Source organism: Sparassis crispa, assembly GCF_003851025.1.
Source record: "Sparassis crispa DNA, contig_000001F, whole genome shotgun sequence".
NCBI lineage: Eukaryota > Fungi > Basidiomycota > Agaricomycetes > Polyporales > Sparassidaceae > Sparassis > Sparassis crispa.
The window spans coordinates 3,075,205-3,096,011 of record NW_020939748.1 but is presented as its reverse complement, the minus strand read 5'-3'; the positions used below and the strand labels follow the sequence as shown (position 1 = coordinate 3,096,011).

At 53.8% G+C, this 20,807-nt stretch overlaps 11 protein-coding genes across 11 annotated transcripts; 5 read left to right on the top strand and 6 right to left on the bottom strand.

Moving 5' to 3' along the window:
* Window positions 1–216: 216 nt before the first annotated feature.
* SCP_0210980 (nucleotide-binding domain-containing protein) lies at window positions 217–1,571 on the top strand (the record flags this gene model as incomplete). The annotated part of the gene is made up of 2 exons (XM_027755008.1): window positions 217–767; window positions 827–1,571. The coding sequence occupies 2 exons, from the start codon at window positions 217–219 to the stop codon at window positions 1,569–1,571; spliced, it is 1,296 nt and encodes a 431-aa protein (XP_027610809.1).
* Window positions 1,572–1,767: 196 nt separating this feature from the next.
* On the bottom strand, window positions 1,768–2,590 carry SCP_0210970 (Nicotinamidase; the record flags this gene model as incomplete). Its single annotated transcript, XM_027755007.1, has 2 exons — window positions 1,768–2,454; window positions 2,504–2,590. 2 exons carry the CDS (start codon window positions 2,588–2,590, stop codon window positions 1,768–1,770), a joined length of 774 nt encoding a protein of 257 aa, XP_027610808.1.
* A 174-nt stretch (window positions 2,591–2,764) lies between these two features.
* On the bottom strand, window positions 2,765–4,585 carry SCP_0210960 (Uncharacterized protein; the record flags this gene model as incomplete). Its single annotated transcript, XM_027755006.1, has 10 exons — window positions 2,765–2,908; window positions 2,970–3,080; window positions 3,132–3,148; window positions 3,204–3,231; window positions 3,291–3,604; window positions 3,663–3,772; window positions 3,826–3,911; window positions 3,977–4,285; window positions 4,336–4,499; window positions 4,555–4,585. The coding sequence occupies 10 exons, from the start codon at window positions 4,583–4,585 to the stop codon at window positions 2,765–2,767; spliced, it is 1,314 nt and encodes a 437-aa protein (XP_027610807.1).
* Window positions 4,586–5,141: 556 nt separating this feature from the next.
* Window positions 5,142–6,447, bottom strand: SCP_0210950 (Probable arabinogalactan endo-beta-1,4-galactanase; the record flags this gene model as incomplete). The annotated part of the gene is made up of 6 exons (XM_027755005.1): window positions 5,142–5,210; window positions 5,264–5,316; window positions 5,369–5,852; window positions 5,911–5,971; window positions 6,031–6,106; window positions 6,159–6,447. 6 exons carry the CDS (start codon window positions 6,445–6,447, stop codon window positions 5,142–5,144), a joined length of 1,032 nt encoding a protein of 343 aa, XP_027610806.1.
* Window positions 6,448–7,151: 704 nt separating this feature from the next.
* Window positions 7,152–8,821, top strand: SCP_0210940 (hypothetical protein; the record flags this gene model as incomplete). The annotated part of the gene is made up of 6 exons (XM_027755004.1): window positions 7,152–7,171; window positions 7,240–7,361; window positions 7,446–7,602; window positions 7,655–8,070; window positions 8,123–8,568; window positions 8,624–8,821. The coding sequence occupies 6 exons, from the start codon at window positions 7,152–7,154 to the stop codon at window positions 8,819–8,821; spliced, it is 1,359 nt and encodes a 452-aa protein (XP_027610805.1).
* Window positions 8,822–9,243: 422 nt separating this feature from the next.
* On the bottom strand, window positions 9,244–9,570 carry SCP_0210930 (Mitochondrial import receptor subunit tom7; the record flags this gene model as incomplete). The annotated part of the gene is made up of 4 exons (XM_027755003.1): window positions 9,244–9,265; window positions 9,322–9,401; window positions 9,457–9,489; window positions 9,550–9,570. The coding sequence occupies 4 exons, from the start codon at window positions 9,568–9,570 to the stop codon at window positions 9,244–9,246; spliced, it is 156 nt and encodes a 51-aa protein (XP_027610804.1).
* A 152-nt stretch (window positions 9,571–9,722) lies between these two features.
* Window positions 9,723–10,890, top strand: SCP_0210920 (Eukaryotic translation initiation factor 3 subunit F; the record flags this gene model as incomplete). The annotated part of the gene is made up of 6 exons (XM_027755002.1): window positions 9,723–9,793; window positions 9,847–10,107; window positions 10,158–10,304; window positions 10,354–10,445; window positions 10,501–10,745; window positions 10,804–10,890. 6 exons carry the CDS (start codon window positions 9,723–9,725, stop codon window positions 10,888–10,890), a joined length of 903 nt encoding a protein of 300 aa, XP_027610803.1.
* An 83-nt stretch (window positions 10,891–10,973) lies between these two features.
* SCP_0210910 (putative urease accessory protein) lies at window positions 10,974–11,937 on the bottom strand (the record flags this gene model as incomplete). Its single annotated transcript, XM_027755001.1, has 2 exons — window positions 10,974–11,278; window positions 11,343–11,937. The coding sequence occupies 2 exons, from the start codon at window positions 11,935–11,937 to the stop codon at window positions 10,974–10,976; spliced, it is 900 nt and encodes a 299-aa protein (XP_027610802.1).
* A 191-nt stretch (window positions 11,938–12,128) lies between these two features.
* SCP_0210900 (ARM repeat-containing protein) lies at window positions 12,129–15,857 on the top strand (the record flags this gene model as incomplete). The annotated part of the gene is made up of 14 exons (XM_027755000.1): window positions 12,129–12,132; window positions 12,184–12,256; window positions 12,311–12,632; window positions 12,682–13,055; window positions 13,112–13,422; window positions 13,473–13,550; window positions 13,601–14,313; window positions 14,365–14,430; window positions 14,492–14,704; window positions 14,756–14,860; window positions 14,918–15,039; window positions 15,089–15,168; window positions 15,220–15,379; window positions 15,428–15,857. 14 exons carry the CDS (start codon window positions 12,129–12,131, stop codon window positions 15,855–15,857), a joined length of 3,051 nt encoding a protein of 1,016 aa, XP_027610801.1.
* Window positions 15,858–16,066: 209 nt separating this feature from the next.
* Window positions 16,067–17,293, bottom strand: SCP_0210890 (hypothetical protein; the record flags this gene model as incomplete). The annotated part of the gene is made up of 7 exons (XM_027754999.1): window positions 16,067–16,223; window positions 16,282–16,433; window positions 16,505–16,548; window positions 16,598–16,709; window positions 16,765–16,798; window positions 16,865–17,027; window positions 17,110–17,293. 7 exons carry the CDS (start codon window positions 17,291–17,293, stop codon window positions 16,067–16,069), a joined length of 846 nt encoding a protein of 281 aa, XP_027610800.1.
* A 193-nt stretch (window positions 17,294–17,486) lies between these two features.
* On the top strand, window positions 17,487–20,717 carry SCP_0210880 (DNA replication licensing factor mcm6; the record flags this gene model as incomplete). Its single annotated transcript, XM_027754998.1, has 7 exons — window positions 17,487–17,770; window positions 17,825–18,341; window positions 18,392–18,811; window positions 18,865–19,166; window positions 19,223–19,757; window positions 19,808–20,503; window positions 20,553–20,717. 7 exons carry the CDS (start codon window positions 17,487–17,489, stop codon window positions 20,715–20,717), a joined length of 2,919 nt encoding a protein of 972 aa, XP_027610799.1.
* Between the last annotated feature and the right edge of the window lie 90 nt (window positions 20,718–20,807).

The window sequence follows — 20,807 nt, the reverse complement described above, 5'->3', positions numbered from 1 at the left end:
GGAGGGCGCAGACGCACGGACATGCCTTTCGGGAGAGCGGAACATATAATTGTAGTAGTGTAGGAATATTAACATTTGTGCATGCTGTGCCGGAGATGCCACCCTTATATGGTCTCCTACAAATCTCCACAAAGCACGTCAGTTCGGGGCCCAGTAGCTGCTGCCCGCTTCCACCACAGAACTCCAGCGCAAGTACTCACCGTCCGTCACAGCACGATGCCCTCGACTGTCGTCCTCGGCACAGGCATCATCGGCCTCTCCACCGCGTACGCCCTCGCCCTCCTCACCCGCGACACCGACCCCGCCCACGCCATCCACCTCGTCGAGCCGTCCCCGCAGCTCTTCGCCTCCGCCTCCGGCAAGGCCGCGGGCTTCCTCGCCAAGGACTGGTTCGGCCCCGCCATCGCGCCCCTCGCCGCCCTCTCCTTCGACCTCCACCGCGCCCTCGCAGCCCAGCACAACGGCCGCGACCGCTGGGGCTGGTCCGAGAGCGTCTCCTACTCCCTCGACCGCGACGCCGCGTCCGCGCCCCCCGCGCACACCGTCGACGTCCCGGGCTCCGAGGCCGCCGGCATCTCGGGCCGCAATGGCGGCGGCGCGGAGGGCGGCGTCGACTGGATCCTCACCGGCGAGAGCCGCGCGACCGTGCTCGGCGGCACAGAGCAGGAGGCTGCTGCCCCGCTCGGTGCAGCGGCTGGTCCTGCGTGGCTCCGCGCCAACATCGGTGCGCTGCAGGCCATCTCGGGACGCCAGTCGACCGGGCAGGTGTGCGTAATAAATACATCGCGTCCCGCGCTCGCTCGCTGACGGCCTCTCGCACGCGCAGGCACCCGCTGCGCCTGTGCGAGTTCCTGCTCGAGCAGTGCACCGCGCTCGGCGTGTCGCTGCACCACCCCGCGCGCGCGACCGCGCTCATACCCGGTGCCGCGCCCGCGCTGTGCCTCGAGCTCCTGGGGCGCGCGCCCGGCACGCGCACCGTCCCCTGCGACAGCCTCGTCCTCGCCGCGGGCTGCTGGACGCCGCACGCGTACCGCACGCTCTTCCCGCACGCGCGGCGCGTCCCGCGCGTGGCGCCGCTCGCCGGGCACTCCGTCGTCCTCCGCTCGGCGCGCTGGCAGCCCGCGGCGGGCGCGCCCTGCGCCGCGGTCTTCACGTCGGACTCGCCCGGGTTCTCCCCCGAGGTCTTCTCGCGCGCCGGCGGGGACGTCTGGCTCGGCGGGCTGAACTCGGCGGCGGTACCGCTGCCGGCGCTGCCGACGGACGCGGTGGTCGAGCCGGAGAGCGTCGCGCGGCTTGTGGGTGTCGCGCAGGCGCTGTGCGGGGACGACGTGGAGGTGCTCCGGGAGGGCGTGTGCTTCAGGCCCGTGTCGTCGACCGGGCGCCCGATGATCGTAAGAGTGCCCGGTGCAGATCTGGGGGAGGGTGCGGAGGGCGTGCGCGTGTTCCTTGCGACGGCGCATGGCCCATGGGGGATTAGCTTGAGCTTGGGCACCGGCAGGGTCGTCGCCGAGATGGTCCTGGGGAGGGAACCGAGCGCGGACGTGAGTGCGCTCGCGAGCTGGTATGATTAGCGTGCGAGGTAGGACTTACTCGGTGCAATTTGTGCAAGAGACTGAGTGCTGAGCATGTAAATTGAACACACCTAGAGTATGCCCACGTATTGGAAGAGGACTCGAGGATGCTTGCATAGAAACAGTGAAATTGTCCAAGAAATGTATGAGATACAGATGGTGGTACACACTTGAGAAACACTTCCGCCCTCGCACATCACTCCTGCTTAGCGTCCTCCCCCGCCTGCATAGTGCTCCCCGGGACCGCGCGTGCCTTTACCCAACCCACCTCCTCCCCGTCCACGCCCACAATCCCCACCCCCTTCGCGCGCAATTCCTCCGCCGCCACCCTCCACGCCCGCTCTCCACCCACACTCCTTACGCCCTCCTCTACGACCCAAGTTCGCCATCCCTCCTCCACACAATCCAGCGCGCTCGCGCGCACGCAATACTCCCCCGCGAGGCCAACCACAAACACGTCCGTGACCCCCGCCGCGCGCAGGAGCGCCGCGAGTCCGCTCACCGCGCTCGCGAGCGGCGGGTCGCGCAGCGGCGCGCGGAACGCCGAGTACATCTCCACGCGCGGGTCCGTGCCCTTCAGCACGACGCGCTCGAGCGCGCCCGCGGCGAGCCCCGCGGCGAACGCGTTCCCCGGCGTGCCCGCGACGCAGTGCACGGGCCAGAGCCGCGACGCGTACGCCTCGTCCGCGTTCGCGGGGTTCGTGATCGCGGCGAAGGACGTGAAGGGCGCGAATGCGGGCGGGCCGCCGTGGGTGCGCGCGAAGCTGATGTGGTTCGGCGGGTGGTGGTCCTTCGTCGCGACCTTGAGCGCGAAGGGCAGCGTGAGCAGGTCGTTGATGACCGGGATGATGGCGCGCCCGTCTGGCACGGCGAGTGCGCCGTCCTGCAGATGGTGTGAGACGGGTTCAATGGAGGACACGAGTATACTGTACGGGTGGGCAGAAGTCTTCTTGCACGTCCACGACGAGAAGGGCGGGTCGAAAAGGCTCTGGGATACCCTTTGACTCAGACTTTGACATCGTGGTCACTGATAGGGAGAGTCGCTTGTTTGTCCTGGGTCAGGCGCTATCATGAAGGCGTAAAACTGTGCGAGATAGTGGAAGGTATAACAATATTGTAGGTGTATCCCAACTGACCAATATACACTTAAACTAGATGTGTATATAGATACCGCAGCTGCAACCGCGACGTCTCTACTTGTGCGTACGGTCACCTACCGTCTCTGCCCACTGCTTGCTCCCCATCTCGACCAGCCGCGAACAGCACCGCGCAAAAGCAAACAACTCCTCGTCGCCTGTGAACATCGCACTGGAGACAACCGTGTCACTCGACAGGCCCTGCATGCAACACACAACCACCTTCAATACTGAATAACTAATGGATACTGGGAGCACGTACGAGGTCGTCCATAATGTTACGCATGTGGTCTGACATGTCTTCGGACTTCTTGCCCGAATCGTCTGCGAAGATCTGGAAGATAGGGACCTCGGACGTAATGAAGAGCTTCGTCTGTCGATCTCGTCAGGTACCGTGTCGCTTCACAATCTGGTTAGAATGTACCTTGCTCTCATAGCATGCTGGAAAAAAGGAGTTCGTTAGCCTACCCCGAAGAAAAACACACAGGTAACATACCATCTACGAAGGTAATGAACCTGCGTGCCTGTAAACCATGTAATGGTCAGCTCGCAGGCATGCAAACTGCAGCATGAGGTAGCACACCTTGTCCTTCTGGTTAAGCCCCAACTTCGGCACATCTAGCACAAAGATCGTCCCAAACGTCTTCGTGACCTCAATGTAATCCGCCGCACTCAGTGGCTTCCCACAAAGCTCCTCGAACCGGAACTTCGCCACCGCCGACGAGCTCTCGGGCACGAACAGCGGGCGCCCCCATATCTCCAACTTACGGTTGGGCACAACCGGATCGGATGGGTCAGAGGTAAATGCCTCGAAAATCTTCTGAACTTCGAGACGGTTCTCAGCCGTCAATGGGTCATAGTAGACATGCGAGAGCGTGCGCGGTATCCGACGGTAGTCTGCGAGTAGGCAATAAGCTGCGTGAGTAAAGCGCACGAATGTCTCAGGAAGACTGACCAGTCCCGGAGTTAAGGGTCGTAACATTAAAGCGCGTGTTGAGAAGATCAATACATGGCAAGAAGCTGGACCGCTGGATACCATTCTTGTACAGGTCGTCTGGATGACGGCTGCGAAGAGCATAATCAGCTATCGCAGATCATTCGTTGCCAGGGTAACTTACTTGGAGGTTACCACACAGACCACTCCGTAGTTCAGCAGCTTCTCAAATAGCTGACGCAAAATCATCGCGTCCGCGATATCCGTTACCTGCAAGCGAAACGCAGACGCTCGAAAGAGAACCCCAGCAGAAGAAATCGGCGCGCTCACCGCACCTGGAACTCGTCAAAGCACAGAACGTACGCTTCGTTCGCGAGGTCGCGCGCGACCGGCGCGATCGGGTCACCGCCGCCCGCACCCAGCTTCGCCTTCATCGCGTGCACGCGCTTGTGCACATCGATCATGAACGCGTGGAAGTGCACACGCCGCTTCCGCTTGATGGAACGCGGTAGAGACTTGTAGAACAGGTCCATGAGCATTGTCTTTCCTGTACCGACGTCGCCGTACAGATAGAGTCCCTTAGGTATGTGGTCTAGGGGTATTGAGGGGGCCGGTGCAGGGGTGGATGAGAATAGGCGCGATACCTTGGAGGTAGATGTCAGGGATGACCGACGGATAGCTATACACCACGTACCAGGGAACGCTGCGCAGGGAGCGGTGAAATCTCAGGTGGATGGTATTTCACGATCTCATCGTGCAGACCCTGGAGCTTCTCTATGATGCGTGTTTGGTGATCATCTTGCTGCAGTGTTCCCGACTCTATAAGAGTAGAGTAATGCTCCAGCGGAGTCTTCGCAGCTGCCAATTTTGCAAGTTAATCTCTTATTCAAGGTAGAATGGCTTGCCCCCTGACCTGGATGCGATGCTTGCTGGGCATGCAGCATGCTCGAGTCATGAGCAGGTCTATGCTCTATCGCCAATGAAGAATTGAGGCGATGCCATGGCGCAATTGCTGGCCGAGAGTGACCAGGACGAGCGACAGAGCGAGAACGCAGTGGTGAGGATTGCACACGGCGATGTGCAGGCAAGTTCGTACGGACTTTCGGGAATCTCATGTGGGATGAGACAAAGATGCAACACAGAGAATGTATCTATCGGGTATCTTTAAGACAGAGAAGATATCCGGAAGAGAGGGAACTCGAGCAATGTCTGGAGGATGTTGCAGCATGATATTCGGCCGACGCGATCTTGATGACCGATCGCACACAGGAACATGACATCCACGTGTTTACCAAATATTCGCCCGTTAAACTCCGCGCAAAAACTAGGCGCCGATACCACCCGACAAGCAAGTTGCGATGCATCTTCCTCAGCGCGAAGAAATTCAAAAAATGAGACGCATAGGAGAGGCACGCAATATCATCGAGCGAAAGGGTAAATTTTAGGACCAAAGTACAGAAAACCGAGCCGCTCATACCCCGGTGCGATACGCATTCGCAACTACATGTCCCACCCGAAGATGTTGATCGACTGTCTCGTCGCGCCGGAAGCTGTCACCAACAAGTTATCCTGAAGAACAATATTCAGCGAGAGTGATATCATGTAGACAAGCATCGACCTACAGCACATCCAGAGCCTAGTGCGGCGTTTCCGATCCATCCTGGCTCCCAGTAGACTGACACCAACGATCAAGATGTAATCCAGTAGCAAGTAATTTGAAGACGTACATATGCCCTGCCCCAAACCATTCGGTAGGCTCAAGAGAACGTCCTCGATGTCATTGGACCATATCTCCTGTCCCAGGACCGACACCGGGACGCCCGGCTCGCTAAGCGTGACATTCGGACAGACCACGGGCCAGTCTGTCTCGGCTACTACAACCTCCTTGCCATATGCGCTGGTCAAATTGTGGAGAGAGGACGAAAGAGCAGCTAGCGTCGCGTTCGTGCCGTAGAACGGATAAAAGGACACGCCCATGACGTCTACATCCGACAGAGTAAGACCGCCGGGGGTGCCGAATACACCGGAATACCAATAGGACAAGTCGTCCCAATCCCACCCATTGGCCAAGTGGATCAGAATTCTCTGAGAACCGACGACTGACTTCGCGCCCTGGACTGCGGACTTAAGCAGCAGTGATACCGGTTCGAGGCCGTTCAACGACACTTCGCCAACTGGCCATAGCAAACCACTATTGATCTCATTGCCGACCTGCAATTATAGTAAAATGACATGAAATCTGCGGTTACGTTGAGTGATGAATACTGACCTGGAGAATGTCGATGGGAGTCCCTTGAGCAGCAAAACTTGTCACAATACCCGCAGTATAGCTGAGATAACATCAGATGGACACTGTACATCGCTTGTCAGAAGAGAAACGCGAACACACTTGTACATCTCGGCCATAAGACCGGTTAAGTTAGCAGGCCATCCGCTTGGGATTGCTTGATGGCCAGGATCGGCCCCTGCCTCATTCATGAGTACCAATCCATCAAATTGACCAAGAGAATCATCTACAAATGTCGCTGTAGTGCAGATCCACTATGAGAGTCATTCCAGCAGCCTTCACGCGCTTCGCCATAGCCAATGAATATTCCAAATCATACTGTGCTGCTGTCCAGACACGGATCCGCGCAGTGTTACAACCATGCGTAGCCAAGATAGTCTCGAAGGGCAAAGTCACACCAGCGTCCGTGTAGTTAACTCCTTGGCTCTCCACAAGTAACAGAGAGGAGAAATCGGCAGCCCTGTATGACAGAGTGAAGGCGGTTGGGAGGACATGCAACAACAGGGTAAGAAGAATCATCTTCGAGGGTAAGGAGTCGCTGCAGCTTCCGCTCCCGAGTATTTTAGCTGAACGAGATAATTCTCCGATGGACGGCGACTGATCAGGTGTCAAGAATAGCAGGCCATGAGCATATGCGGCGGAAGAATTGGCTATTTGTCAGGGAAGGTGCACTCTTGAGAAAACCAGTCCATGTCAGACGGTAAGACTGGCGTCTAGAAGTAACGAAAGTCGCGGGTGCCCAAAGGCCCCGCTAGCAGGAGAACACTGACATTGCAAGTGAGTCCTCGGGCCGCAGGGATCAGAAGGTGGTCGTTTGAAGAGACACGAGCTGCGTGCGAGTGGCGTCGGCCTGTCGGTCACCATCCTTGACGACGCCTTCAGAACAAAGTAAGACCTTTGCGACACACATTCCGATCTGACCTAGATAAAGAGGTGACGACGTAAGTGGCGCCATGTTTGCAGGCTTCTAATACGGCCTGAAGACGATAGAAAGAAACACTGGTACCCTGGCCCGGGACACCGTCACGTCTAGGACAACGGCCCGCCGTTTTCCGGAAGGTGCGATTCCACGTGACCACCGACGCGCTCTCATTCCGGCGCGCATTTCATCCAAAGCACTGAGGGACCATCCATCACGTCGAGCACATCGCGGTCATTCGCGAAGGACTCGCACAAATTCCTTCCTGTGAGTTGTGTGCATCGATCTCCTTGTACCTGCTAGAATGCCATCCCGGGCGGCGAAGTGCGTGTCATAGTCGAAAAATTATCCCGTTTACGTCCTAGCTGATAGACATGGCGTCGTCTTGCTAGAGGGAAGAAGCGCGCCATTGAGCAAGTACTCAGTGATGCCGAGGGGAGCGACGCTGCGTCTTCGTTGAGGTCTGATACACCGCTCTCACTTCCAGCCGCGAGGACGGTGCCAACCAAGAAACGTATGTTCTGCGATAGCACTACCTGCGCTCCAACTCATTTTCATGTCCCTCATATGCACTTATGCACTTCTCCTGCACTTGCAGCGAAGCGAGCAGAAATTAGAGTCTGTCCAGTATGTGAAGTGTCCATCCCTCTTAGACTCCTCGGGAAACACTGTGATCTGGAAATGGAGCGAGTAGAGGAAGTTATGCGTATGATAGGTTCGACAGAGGTTCTAGCGGATGCTGAACCAGACGACGGGTGCGTGGCCCAGAATGCTCACCCGTCTCTAGTCTCAAACTCTCTATTTAAGTCTCACGAGCCGAAGCCGTCGCTCTGCAGTGAAAACGCGTAACACCACCAGCTCCTCCATCGCGTCTACCTCCGAAGTGACCCTCGAGCAAACTAGGAAGATGCTGCGCGCCGTCAAGAGACATCGCAAGCAGCGACACACGAAGTTACGTGAAGTTACGCGTGATGAGGACGAAACGCGATGGCAGGTGGAGGGAGAGGAAGGAACTATATGTCCAGTTTGTCAACGGCTCGTCAAAGGAGATGCTGATGTAGTAGACGCTCATGTGGATGCGTGCCTGGCCCATGTTCAACTGCAAGAAGAGCAGACTCCCGGAACAAGTGGAAGCGGACACGGAGACGTTGACCGGGATGTAGACATTGATGGGGATGTAGAAGAGATCCGGGAGAGTGCGACTGCTGGAGTGAGTTTCAGAGGTGCGTAGATGCCGATTTAATGATACGCCGCGGCCAGCCTGACATCGAGCAGGCACTGGTTTCGAAATACGAGACCGCGCACAACAAGATGTCGAGGATGAAATAGACGTGGATGGAGAGGACGAGGCAGTATTCGGTGCCCCACAATTCACTGAAAGTGACATCCTCGCAGCCACGAGCGGTTTACACCAAGCTCGCTCGGCAAATTCACCTTCGCCGTCAGATGATGGTTCGGACTTGGACGTAGAACGTGAAAGAGAGACAACAATGAAGCTGACAAGTGGAAAGGAGATAGAGTTGAAGACTCTGAGAGATCTTGTGGCCGAGGGGAAGATGATACGCCGGCAAGCGGAGGTCGTTGAAGACGTAAAGCGGACCATGGAAGAGGTGATGGGTGTCGGAGAGACGGATAGAGTAGATCAGGCAGTTGAAAAGGCGCGACGGGAGGGTAACGACGTCGCGCTGATCCATGCACTAGAAAGCAAGGTCAATCACATGGTAAGCGAACACAACATTCATTTCACGGAGCTAAAGTGAGTTGAATCTATACCAGGTCTCAATCCGCGTTTCATCTTCGACGTCGTCACTCTGTCGCATATGTCTGGATCCATACACTGAACCTACCGTCTCCACAGGCTGTTGGCACACTTGCTGCCGCGAGTGCTGGCTGCGGTGCTTGGGTTCAACGAAGTTGTGCCCAATCTGCAAGAGAATCACCGCGGCAGCAGACTTGCGGAGAATTTACTTATAGCATCGTTCAATTGTTATATGCAGCCTGGTTTGTATTCGCTTTCGTTGTCGTTTCCTCGCTACTTTCGCCGTACTTTTCTATCTGGCGTGGAATTGTAAGTCAGAAACATCCCAAGACACTGGGTAGCGCGAAGGAAAAAGGGCTCATATCTGGCCTTGTCAATTCCTCACTTCGTCGAATGCATAAACCAGACAGAAGTCAGTTACAACATCAACACCAAACTGATCAGGACACCAAATTACAGGAACTTGGTGCCACCACGACGTCTATAATCATAGCAGACAACTGGATAAAACGCTCACCATCTCATCATTTTCCGGCTAGACGGCTATATCATCTTACACGCAAGAACAAACGGCGACCTCAGTCCAAGAGCAAGTTGGGGCTGTAATATATACACATGCAGGCGTAATAACTGACGATTATGCGAGGGGGCTGATCAGCCTGTGACGTGCCAGCTGTGTTAGCTGCACCAATTCGCAGGCAGTCGATGGACGCACTTGATCAAAGAAGGCTGTGGGTTACTCCGTGTGTAGCCAATGTAGATGATCAAAGGAATCCAGCCATAGTGAATAACCGTCTGGTGGGGGTCACGTCATACAGAGATTGACAGCGTAGGCAAGACAGAGACATACTCGTCCGAAGTCAATGGCCTTGATAATTCTCTCCTGAGTTACAATATGATAAACACAAGAACTCAAAAATATGTGCCGGTGGTGGCCACGTACTTTTGTCTCTTCGGAAGGCATTCTGGAGGGTTTGGTCGTGGGCGTTCACGGTAAACGTTGTCGGCGCTTGCCGACGAATTTTACACTTCGCAGAATAAGCGCGTACGTAGCGCACACCTCCTGCCACTCTCCTGCCCAGACAGCCCAGTGCAATTCGCGTTTGGCTCTCAAAGATGGCTTTCGGCTCACGATCATCTGCCGCGTACATTCAAAATGCTGCTCCTGGGTTCATCTCCACACCCGGGTATGTAATCGCCTTGGATTGTTTTGAATGTCGAGTACAACTTGTATTTACAGACGGGCACCGACATCTGCAACCGTCCATCCCGTTGCCCTTTTCTCCATCCTCGACCACTACCTCCGACGCACCGATGCACAGGAGCGGGTGATCGGAACTCTCCTCGGGACGCGCTCTGACAACGGCGAGATCGAGATTCGCTCGTCCTTTGCCGTTCTGCATAGCGAAACGGAAGAGCAGGTTGCAGTCGACATGGAGTATCATCAGACCATGTACGATTTGCATCACAAAGTCAACCCGAGGGAGGTCATCGTCGGATGGTGAGTCCTGCCAATCGGATTGCCAAGTCTAGAATTGACGGCATCTGCAGGTATTCGACAGGCTCTAATCTGAATACCTACTCGGCTCTCATACAAAATTTCTACTCCCAAGAGACTGCGCCGCATCAAGCTGTCCACCTCGCACTAAATACCGGTATTAAAGAGGGTGAGAAGGCAGGGGTCCAGGCATTTGTCGGGTACGCGTTCTCCCTCTCTTCACTCCACCGTATATCCATCGCATCGCAGATCGCCTGTTGGTGTATTCCCCAAGCCCGAAAACTGTGTATTTGTACCCATTCCATGCGAACTCCGCTTCCACGAGGCTGAACGTAGTGGATGTGCGTAGAGCTTCCCTGTCATCGTCCAACCCGATGTCCTCACAACTCCTAACAGTCGATCTTTTGGCCTCAACCTCTAACTCCTCTAATGCCAGCATCGCGCATCCAATCACTGATCTCGAAGTTCTTGAGCGGTCCCTCAAATCCGTGGATGAGATGCTGGAGCGCGTCCTTTCATACGTCCGGTCGGTCCTTGCGGGCGAGGTCAAGGGGGATCCCGCAGTGGGCAGATACCTGATGGACACATTGGGTGCGAGCACGGAAGATCTCGAGAAGGGGGGATTCAATGCTAGTCTTCAGGTATGTATGACTTCATCCCCATGATCGATTGAAACATGCCTGATGATGGGTTCCGTAGGACACACTAATGGTATCGTATCTTGCAAACCTTGTCCGTTCACAAGCGGAGGTATCGTCTCGACTAGCACTCGTGACAGCGTCGTAGTTCCCTGCAAAATAATGTACGCTATCTTTGCAGTGCATTTGTTTGGTATCTGTTATTCATATCTGAGCTCGGATGCAATGATTCTAGCTGTTAAAAATCCGTGAATGCTGCAGATCATGCCGCGCTGCAAGGATTTCGCCCAAGGGCCATGTCATCGCTGGTCCAAGCGAAACCTCCTGCAAGAGATTGTCTGAGTCTGCGCTGACGGATGGAGGCTTATCGTAGCCTGTCCGGAGATGTTTGCACCGTGATGTCTCTACCTCGACGAGCGGCTTAACGACGTGGAGTAGAAGTTGTTGGGCAGCATATGGTCCTAATGTATTCAATCGGACGGAAGCTGAAAGAAGGCTCCGGGCGTGCAGGAACAGATGGAGGAATTGACTGCGTTCTGAAGATGAAAATCATAGGCATGAATCAATCGCCAATCCATTTGTTAGGAGGGTAGTTCCTACCTAGCGAGAGACCCAGCGCGGCTGTGAGGACACCCCAGCAAACAGGGAGATGACCATGATTATCTTCTCGTCTAATCTTGAACTTAAGGGCGTCGATGAACTTCCCTGGACGAGCCTCCCGTGTCGCGCCAATGTCCACTTGCCCAGCATATTCCCTAGAGTGCGAGAGCGACATGGATGGCTTTGAGAATCCTTTCGAGTACAACGTGAGGAGTGCAACTCCTTGGGACTTGGACGCACGTCTGGCGACATGATTCAGTGTCATGGCCTCGTAGAGATTGTCGAGCGCCTTAACACTATCCAGGGCGCTGCTCAGTCTTTCCTTCCCCTTCTCTACGTCGTCCCAGGTAGAGTGCATCAGCTCCTCCATGAGCCTATGCGCATCCGATACGAATGGGAGTGCGCTCCGAGCATATGTTGCGAGACTGTCTCGCACGAAGTTCGTGGTGATGTCCAACGCGTCTCCCGACCGAGAAACAGACACGAATAATCCATGTGCGACGTAAGACTCAAGACCAGCTGAAGCGACGAATGATCCAGTGGGGAGATTGCTGTCGGAAAGGAGCAGAAGAATGTAAGCTTCGTCGTCGTTCATGGTGTCGATGAGCTGCTTGCTCCGAGATTTCCCAATGCGGCGCTGACGTAACGACATGCGCGCCCGTTGACCGCGGCACGCGTCCGAGTCGCGACTCGGATACTCTTCATGATTTCTGGCTCGGAACTGCGCTCCAGCAGACACTAGCTGTCATATTCTTCCGGGTAACACGTTGCATAAGCCTGGACAAAATGGGTTCGTGGTGCTGTTGGCTTTCTGTGTTCCTATAATGGAGCTTTGCCGCAGAGTCGAGCGTCGCGAAACAGCTGGTGGACAAGATGTACGAGAAGCGGAAGGCGGCAGCGCTTGAGCTCGAAAAGTAATTGCATCCGATTGTTATGCAAGAAGAGCATATATGAATGCGTACGTGCAGGCAGATTCGCGAGTGTCAGCAGCAGGGAGACCAGCGTCGCATCAGCCAAATTGTAGACCAGCTCGTGGACATGTTCAGCAACTCTACTAATCCCCTGCACGTCCGGAACGGCGGTCTCATCGGTCTCGCTGGTACTGCAATTGCGCTCGGTGTGGACATCGCCCCATACATGGAGAAGTTCGTGGAACCCCTACTCATTTGTTTCACGGATCCCGAGAACAGGGTGCGGTACTTCTCAGCTGAATGTTTGTACAACATTGCCAAAGTCTCGAAAGGAGAGATACTAGTGTACTTCAATCCCATCTTTGACGCATTAAGCAAGGTACGTCAGCTTGAGCATTGTGTATGAAGTAATTGCGAACTCGGTTTAGCTTGCAGCCGATTCTGAGCTATCCGTGAAGAATGGAGCAGAATTGCTCGATCGTTTACTGAAGGACATTGTGGCAGAGACTGCTTCCGTATACATCCCTCACTATCCCGAGACGGAGAAGATTCGCAGAAGGGTGGAAGAAGCGCGTGGGCTCAGCATCCTTGTTCCGCATCCAGACGACATTGCTAATGGCGAAGATATGAACGGAGCTCGCAAAGCATTTTCTCTTCCGCACTTCATTCCTCTACTGTCGGAGAGAATATATGTGCTCAGTCCATTCACGCGGAGTTATCTCGTCTCTTGGATTACCGTACTTGATTCTGTCCCAGAGTTGGAACTCATCACATATCTTCCGGAGTTCCTGGATGGCCTTTTGTTAGTGTTCCTTTACTCAGCTTGGTTCTATGCGTACTCACCTTGTTGCTTCACAGGAAGTATTTATCAGATCCAACAGAGGAGGTGCGAATAGCCACCGAAAACCTTCTTGCAGATTTCCTCCGTGAGATACGGGAAGTCACCATTGTTCAAAAACGCTTTGAAGAGCAGCTGAAGGCGAAGCGGGAAGCCGCCGCTGCAGAACAAGTCCGGAAAGCAGAGAACGAAAAGGAGAAGCTCCAAGACTTCACCTTGGTCAATTCAGAGCGCGGGGCCTTTATCCCGGAGGGTGACCATGCAGTGGACGATCGCTCCGATGTATCTCCCGACGAAAAGCAGTCTGAACACGACGGGAGAGATGTAGGAAGTGAGTACAGTTCAGCGTAGCCGACGGCGTCACATTGACAGTTCGGAAAGACTGGATACCAGGGCAAGGAGTCAAAATCGACTACGCTGCAATAGTTGAGATAATGATTCAACAGCTGGATGATCTGCGTGAGTCATTCCCGTTCATTGTGTTGCAGACCGTTGACAAACGCTTTCAGATGATGTCATACAGCAGTCGACTGCTTTACGATGGTTGTCTGAGTTTCTGGGCATCTGCCAGGATGTCATGGTTCCGTTTACCCCCCGTCTTATCCTAGCGATCCTACCAAATCTCTCACATCATGTCGGAATGATACAGTCTGCCGCTGTTCGAACCAACAAACTTCTCATGAATGTCATACAGACCCTTCCACCTCCCTCCGACCCTCCGACACGACAGGGAACAGACAAATCCTCATCCGCTGCATCACATATGGCGCCAAGCTCTCCTACACCGAGTGCGCCGTCCCTCGTCCCAAGTAGACAATCGACGGCTGGAAGGGAAACCAATCCTAGTCGAGATATTAGTTCACCGGAATCACCCCCAGAAACTGCTGTACCAGTGGCGTCTGACCGTGTCTCCATGATCTCTGTTCAACGAGCTCGAGCCAGCACAATACAGATGGATCAAAATCGTAATGTGAGCGAATCGACTATAAACGCCGCTGCACCGCAAGCCCAGAATAGTCGCCCTGCTTCTCCTACCTCGGCTGGGAGCGTACCGCAGTTGCAGCAATCACCGGAAGCATCGATCTTGCAAGAAAAGGCGGAGCACATCGACTATCAGTTGACGGTTAATGCGCTTACGATCCAGTTTCTGAGCGAGCATGAGGAAACACGGGTGGCTGCGTTGAAGTGGCTCATCATGCTCCATCAGAAAGCCCCAAAGAAGGTAAGGAATATGGGTCATATGAATTTGTATGATGCTAATGGCTTGACGTAGATCCTTGCCATGGACGACGGTACCTTTCCCGCCTTATTGAAAACTCTCTCCGATTCTTCAGAAGAGGTGTGCTCTGCATCGTTGCATCAATAGCCCCAGGTCTTCCATGCTCAACAATGTCGAATAGGTTATCAAGCATGATCTGCAACTCCTCGCTCAGATATCGTCTAGTTCCGAAGAATCATATTTTAAGTCCTTTATGATGAACCTTCTCGAACTGTTCAGCACAGACCGAGGCCTCTTGGAAGCCCGGGGAAGTCTGATCATACGACAGCTTTGCCTTAACTTGAACACAGAGCGGATTTATCGGACATTCGCGGAGATTCTGGAGAAAGAAGAGGTGACGTCCATGTTTCCAATTACTCGTTCTCATCCATTGACATATTAGCAGGACCTAGAGTTTGCTAGCGTCATGGTGCAAAAGCTGAATATTATCCTGATAACTTCTCCCGAGTTAGCGGACTTTCGGAGGAGATTGAAGAGTCTTGAGACACGCGTCAGTGCGAGTTGCAGTCACGTTAACAGTCTGGCTTCTCTGATACGAATCTTGCAGCAAGACGGTCAAGCGCTTTTTACGACGTTGTACAGATCATGGTGTCACAATGCTGTCGCAGTTTTTTCGCTATGTCTCCTTGCACAAGCATACGAACATGCGTCAAATTTGTTGTATATATTGTGCGTCACTCTTGTTGCTTAGGTGAAAATGTGGACTGATGTTAGACAGTGCCGACCTCGAGATTACAGTGCAGTTGCTTGTCCAGATAGACAAACTTGTGCAACTCATTGAATCTCCGGTCTTTACATGTGAGTAGGATTTGCATGAGCTTGAATGACATCCTCATGAAATGTCGTTAGACCTCCGGCTGCAACTTTTAGAACCGGAGAAATACCCTCATTTATTCAAATGCTTGTACGGCCTATTAATGCTGCTGCCCCAAAGTACTGCCTTTGTATCGCTACGAAATCGACTGAATGCCGTAAATTCGGCTGGCTTCTTGCATATAGCGCCGAAGTCGTAAGTATCCTCGCCCTGTATTAGGCCTGCATCTCACTCTCGATATAGGACAGTTGGCAATCTGTCATCAACGCGGTCTAAATTGGGTCGTGAAGAAATCAAGTGGCAGGAGCTGCTCTCACATTTCCGAGCCGTCCAGGCAAAGCACGAAAAATCCCGTCGGCAAGCGTTGGGGACAGATAGCACCATACTGTCTAGCTCATCCAGTGCTGAAAAGTTGGTGAACTCCACCCCTACTGTGGCTCCAGGCGCACCGCCGACTCGAGTACCCATGCGGCGTAAAGTCACCGGTGGCGAGAGTACTGCACGCCCACCCTCGCGGTCAAGCGGTGCACTGTCGCCTCTGAACCCTAGAGCGCGTGGACAGAGTGGATTATTAGCTTCGACTCTGGCGCAGCAGCCTGTGAGTCCCACATTCCAGGGTCAGACTCCTCAGCAGAAACCGCAGCGGATACTCAGTCTCAGTAGAAAGTCATGATGGGCCTGTTCGTTACTCATGATCATTATCTGTATTGCGCCTGTTGTACTTGTTTTCCGGACTGTCGTAATCTCAAAATTATTGATTTGGCAACACCATCTAGAGTACTTATAACGATACACAACATTCAATCTGATGTACACAGTACAGGGTATAAACAACAACGAAAGCAACAAATTCCGCAAAGGCGCCCAGAAATCGCTCATCGGCTAACTAAACGCATGGTCTTCAGTCTCAGAAACTAGCATGTTTCTGCGAATGATCTCGATATCCTCATTCGAGAGCCGGACGTATTGCTTCAAGTAATTCTCGACACCGCCGTATTTCTCATGTAATAACGCAAGGAATGCCAACATGGTCTCTGCTCTGAATGGGGAGATATAATGACGATCACCATCGGCTGGTATCAATACGAATAACCCACCGAGAAGACAGCATATTTAAGGCCTTTGAGCGGTCCGAAGCAAAGAACGGAATTTTGGCTAAACGAGCCATGACCATCGGTCGGTCGGGCTCTCGACCAACTCTTGTCAGTGCGTAATCCTCGGCAATGGTCTGATCGACCACGCCTGCTAGCTACACGTTGTGTGAAGATGGTTGGAGGTTAAGAGAGGGGAAAGAAGCATCTAATCTTGCATGTTGCGAACCTTTAGCAGAATTGCCGCTATAACACCTGTTCGATCTTTGCCAGCTGCACGAGATGAAGTGTGAGGTTAATAATGTGAACATCTGCGACGTACCTGTGCAGTGTACGATACAGCCTTCATTTGGCCTGTCTCTGACATGTCGGAGAATTTCGCCGAATGCGAATCCCCCATGTTCCAATATTTGAGAATAAAGTTCCATGAAGGCCTTGTTGCACACCGTGATCAAGAATTACTCTGGAATGAATTGGAACCAAGCGTACTGCGGTCCGTCCACTGGAGTACAGTTCAAATCGTCTGTATCACAAGCATGTAAGTACGAAACAAATAGGTGGTAGCTTGTAGCAACAGACATTAACGCACTTCGCCATCATCTCAGGACTGTAGTCCTCTTTCTTGAACACAGGGACCCGCAGGACTTCTATGCCTTCAATGTTCGGACAGGGTGTATGGTACTTCTCGATCTCTGTGTCCGACCGAAGATCGAACACTTTCGTGATTCCTAGCTGTTTAAGCTGCTGCATCCCTTGGAAAGAATCAGACGCCACTCGGTTGTAGCTTATCGTTCGAACGAACAACGCTATCTCATACAATGCACAACGACATACCCTCTTCTGTGATGGAAGATATTTCTGCTGAGCGAAATAGAAACCTGGGCTTTGTCATCAATCCTGGATGGACCGTTGCGTATGATCCCAAGTCTCGGATGTTACAGACACCAGAGATGGTCACAAATGGCGGCTGAGAAAGTCGTTCATTAACATAATCCGGGTCAAGAGGTTCCAGATCCATGGCAGAGTTTGATGTACAGCGCAACAGAATGAACGGGAATACAAGTGCGTCGCAGACTTCCGGCTGGGGGAGTCACGTGTGGGCGTGCTGTAGTTTAGGGTAGGCCATGTCGTGTTCAATGCCACAGGCGCGTCTTCCCCCTTCACCTCTTCTTTCGTCGACGAAAGCTGATCTACCATTTCACTGAAATATCATGGACGCAAATGGTCTGTCATCCCCACCTTTACGGCATTCGTCGCTACCCCCCAGTAGTGCACCAGTCGCGACCCAGTCATCGAATGGTAGATCCACTCCGAGACGAACGCGGACAGACGCGCTCGCTCTTGGAGACGAAGATGCTGAGCCGGCCGCAGAGGGCGATGATAGCACTTCCAGGAGACGGAGAAGGGCTCGAGGTCAGTTAGATATCGACATACCAATCGTCAAGGACGCCGTTGGAGAGAGCGTGCAGGAGAGCTTCGAGACGTTTCTCAGAACGTGAGCCGCTTTTGAACGCGTTCTTTTACCGTTCTTCAACTCTGTTTGCTCCAGCTTCACAGAGGAAGTGACTCGGGCGGCTACACCTGCTTCTGACGGCGATGTTCCCGCTGCAGCCGACGCCGAGCTCATCTACATTGAGCAGATCCACACCATGCGCGAGTATGAGCTCACGACTCTCTATGTCGACTATGGTCATCTACTGCAGAAGGACGATGTGCTTGCAGACGCCATTCAAAAACAATATTACCGCTTCCTTCCGTACATTCGCCGTGCCCTGCACAGCCTCGTGGCGCAGTACGAGCCAGAATATCTCAAGCTGAACCCGACCGCGGCCGCCACAGACTCTGTGAACCTTCAGTCGCGCGAATTTAATGTCGCGTTTTACCATCTACCGTTGGTGTCTGGCATTCGAGAACTGAGGACAGACAAAATTGGCACCCTCATGAGCATCAGCGGGACGGTAACGCGCACGAGCGAGGTTCGACCCGAATTGTTGTACGGCAGTTTCATCTGTGAGGTATGTGGGGGACTGGTAAACGAGATAGAGCAGCAGTTCAAGTACACCGAGGTGCGTCGCTCGCGCGTACAAACTATTTTCATATTCATAGTGCCACGCAGCCGAGTTTGTGCCCGAACCCTACATGTGGAAACCGCATCGCATGGCAGCTACAGATCGATACGTCAAAATTCACGGATTGGCAGAAGGTACGCATCCAGGAGAACCCTTCGGAGATACCGACGGGGTCGATGCCGCGCTCGCTCGACGTAATCCTGCGTTCGGAGTTGGTCGAGCGTGCAAAGGCAGGAGACAAGTGCGTGTTCACCGGCACGTTCATCGTGGTGCCCGACGTGAGTCAACTAGGACTACCTGGCGGCAACAAAGCAGAACTTATGCGGGAGGCGAGCAAAGCGGGCGCGAACTCCGCTGCGTCTGCGGTGGGCGGTGCGGGCGTGACAGGCCTCAAGAGCCTCGGCGTGAGGGACTTGCAGTACAAAACGGCCTTTTTGGCTTGCATGGTCCACGACGCCGATGGTCGGGTAAGCGAGCTCCCTGCCACCTTATTGAATGAGACCGCTCATTAGTGAGGAAGGCTGGCACCAATATCCGAGGAGAGGAGGAAGACGGTGACGACGACGGCCAGGCCTTCGCACGATCGCTGACCGAGCCCGAGTTCGAGGAGCTGAAAGCGATGCTGGAGTCGGATCATATTTATTCGCGGCTCGTCGAGAGCATCGCTCCGACCGTGTATGGGCATGAGATCGTTAAGAAAGGCCTTCTCTTGCAGCTCATGGGTGGTGTACACAAGCAGACACCCGAGGGCATGCATTTGCGCGGTGATATCAACATCTGTATTGTCGGAGATCCTTCGACTTCAAAATCGCAGTTCTTGAAGTGAGTACATTCAAGTATACTCAGCAACTTGGTCTCACGATTTCATGATACTGCAGATACATCTGCTCGTTCCTCCCTCGCGCGGTATACACGTCCGGCAAAGCCTCGTCAGCTGCGGGTCTGACAGCGGCGGTAGTCAAAGATGAGGAAACGGGCGACTTCACGATTGAAGCCGGTGCCCTGATGCTTGCGGACAACGGCATCTGCGCGATCGACGAGTTCGATAAGATGGACCTTTCCGACCAAGTTGCCATCCACGAGGCGATGGAACAGCAGACAATCTCCATTGCGAAGGCGGGCATACACGCGACGCTGAACGCGCGCACGTCAATTCTCGCCGCAGCCAACCCCGTCGGCGGTCGGTATGACCGCAAAAAGTCCTTACGTGCGAACGTTGCGATGACGGCGCCCATCATGAGCCGTTTCGATTTATTCTTTGTCGTGCTCGACGAGTGCGACGAGAAGTCGGACCTGAATATAGCGAAACACATCGTGAACGTACATCGGTTCCAGGACGAAGCAATACATCCTGAGTTCAGCACCGAGGCGCTGCAGAGATACATCCGGTACGCGAGAACATTCAACCCAAAAGTGAGTACTAATGCCTGCTGTGCATCCATTGATCTAAGCGTATGTATCAGCTCACTCCAGAGGCTGCGGACGTGTTGGTGGAGAAGTACCGCATCTTGAGGCAAGACGACGCGTCTGGTACAGGCAGAAACTCGTATCGCATTACCGTGCGGCAACTGGAGAGCATGATTCGACTAAGCGAAGCTATTGCCAGAGCTAACTGCACGTCCGAGATAACCCCAGCCTTCGTGCGAGAGGCATACAGTCTTCTGCGACAATCCATCATCCATGTCGAGCAAGATGACATCGAATTCGACGAGGAAGAACTGGAGGGCGAGCGAGAAGGGGACCGGCGTCCGCGAGCCACTCAAGACGACGAAGATGAGAGCCAGGACGTTGAGATGGCGGCGATGGAGACTGAACAAAGTTACCAAGAGTCCTTGGGCCTCGATGGCCAAGGCTCTGGCGGCTTGAATGGCGTATCGGGGTCCGATGCCACATCCCGTGCGGGCAGCATGCCTGCGGAGCCTCCTGCACCGCCAGCACATCCAAAGAGGAGGATGGTCATCACGCATGACAAGTATATGTCGTTACAAAGCTTGATTGTTCTGCATCTGTCGCAGGTGGAGCGGGAAACTGGTAGGGGAGTTGACCGCGACGAACTTATTGACTGGTATCTTGAGTTCAGGGAGGCCGAGATCCAGGACGTTGAGGAGCTTGAGTACGAGAAGGAGCTCATCACCAAGATGTTGCGCAAGCTGGTCAAGGTGAGTCCTCCGTCATGAATAGCTAGCCATGGGGCTAAGGTCTCTGCAGGATAATTTCTTGATTGAAATCAAGGGGGACGTTCAGGATTCGTTACCCCTCTCGGCAGACGAGAGCAGTGGGCAGCCTTCCTTTGACGGGCAGGGAGGAAATGTACGGGTGTACTATATGGTGCACCCATCTGTCGATACTGAGGAGTCTTCATCTGTTCCATGATAAGTGCATCAACTCTTGTTTTCTCAGATTTGTTATTTTTTGCTGTCTCTGGTGTATATCCTGTCTGCGTTGAGAGTCTCTGTATATCTG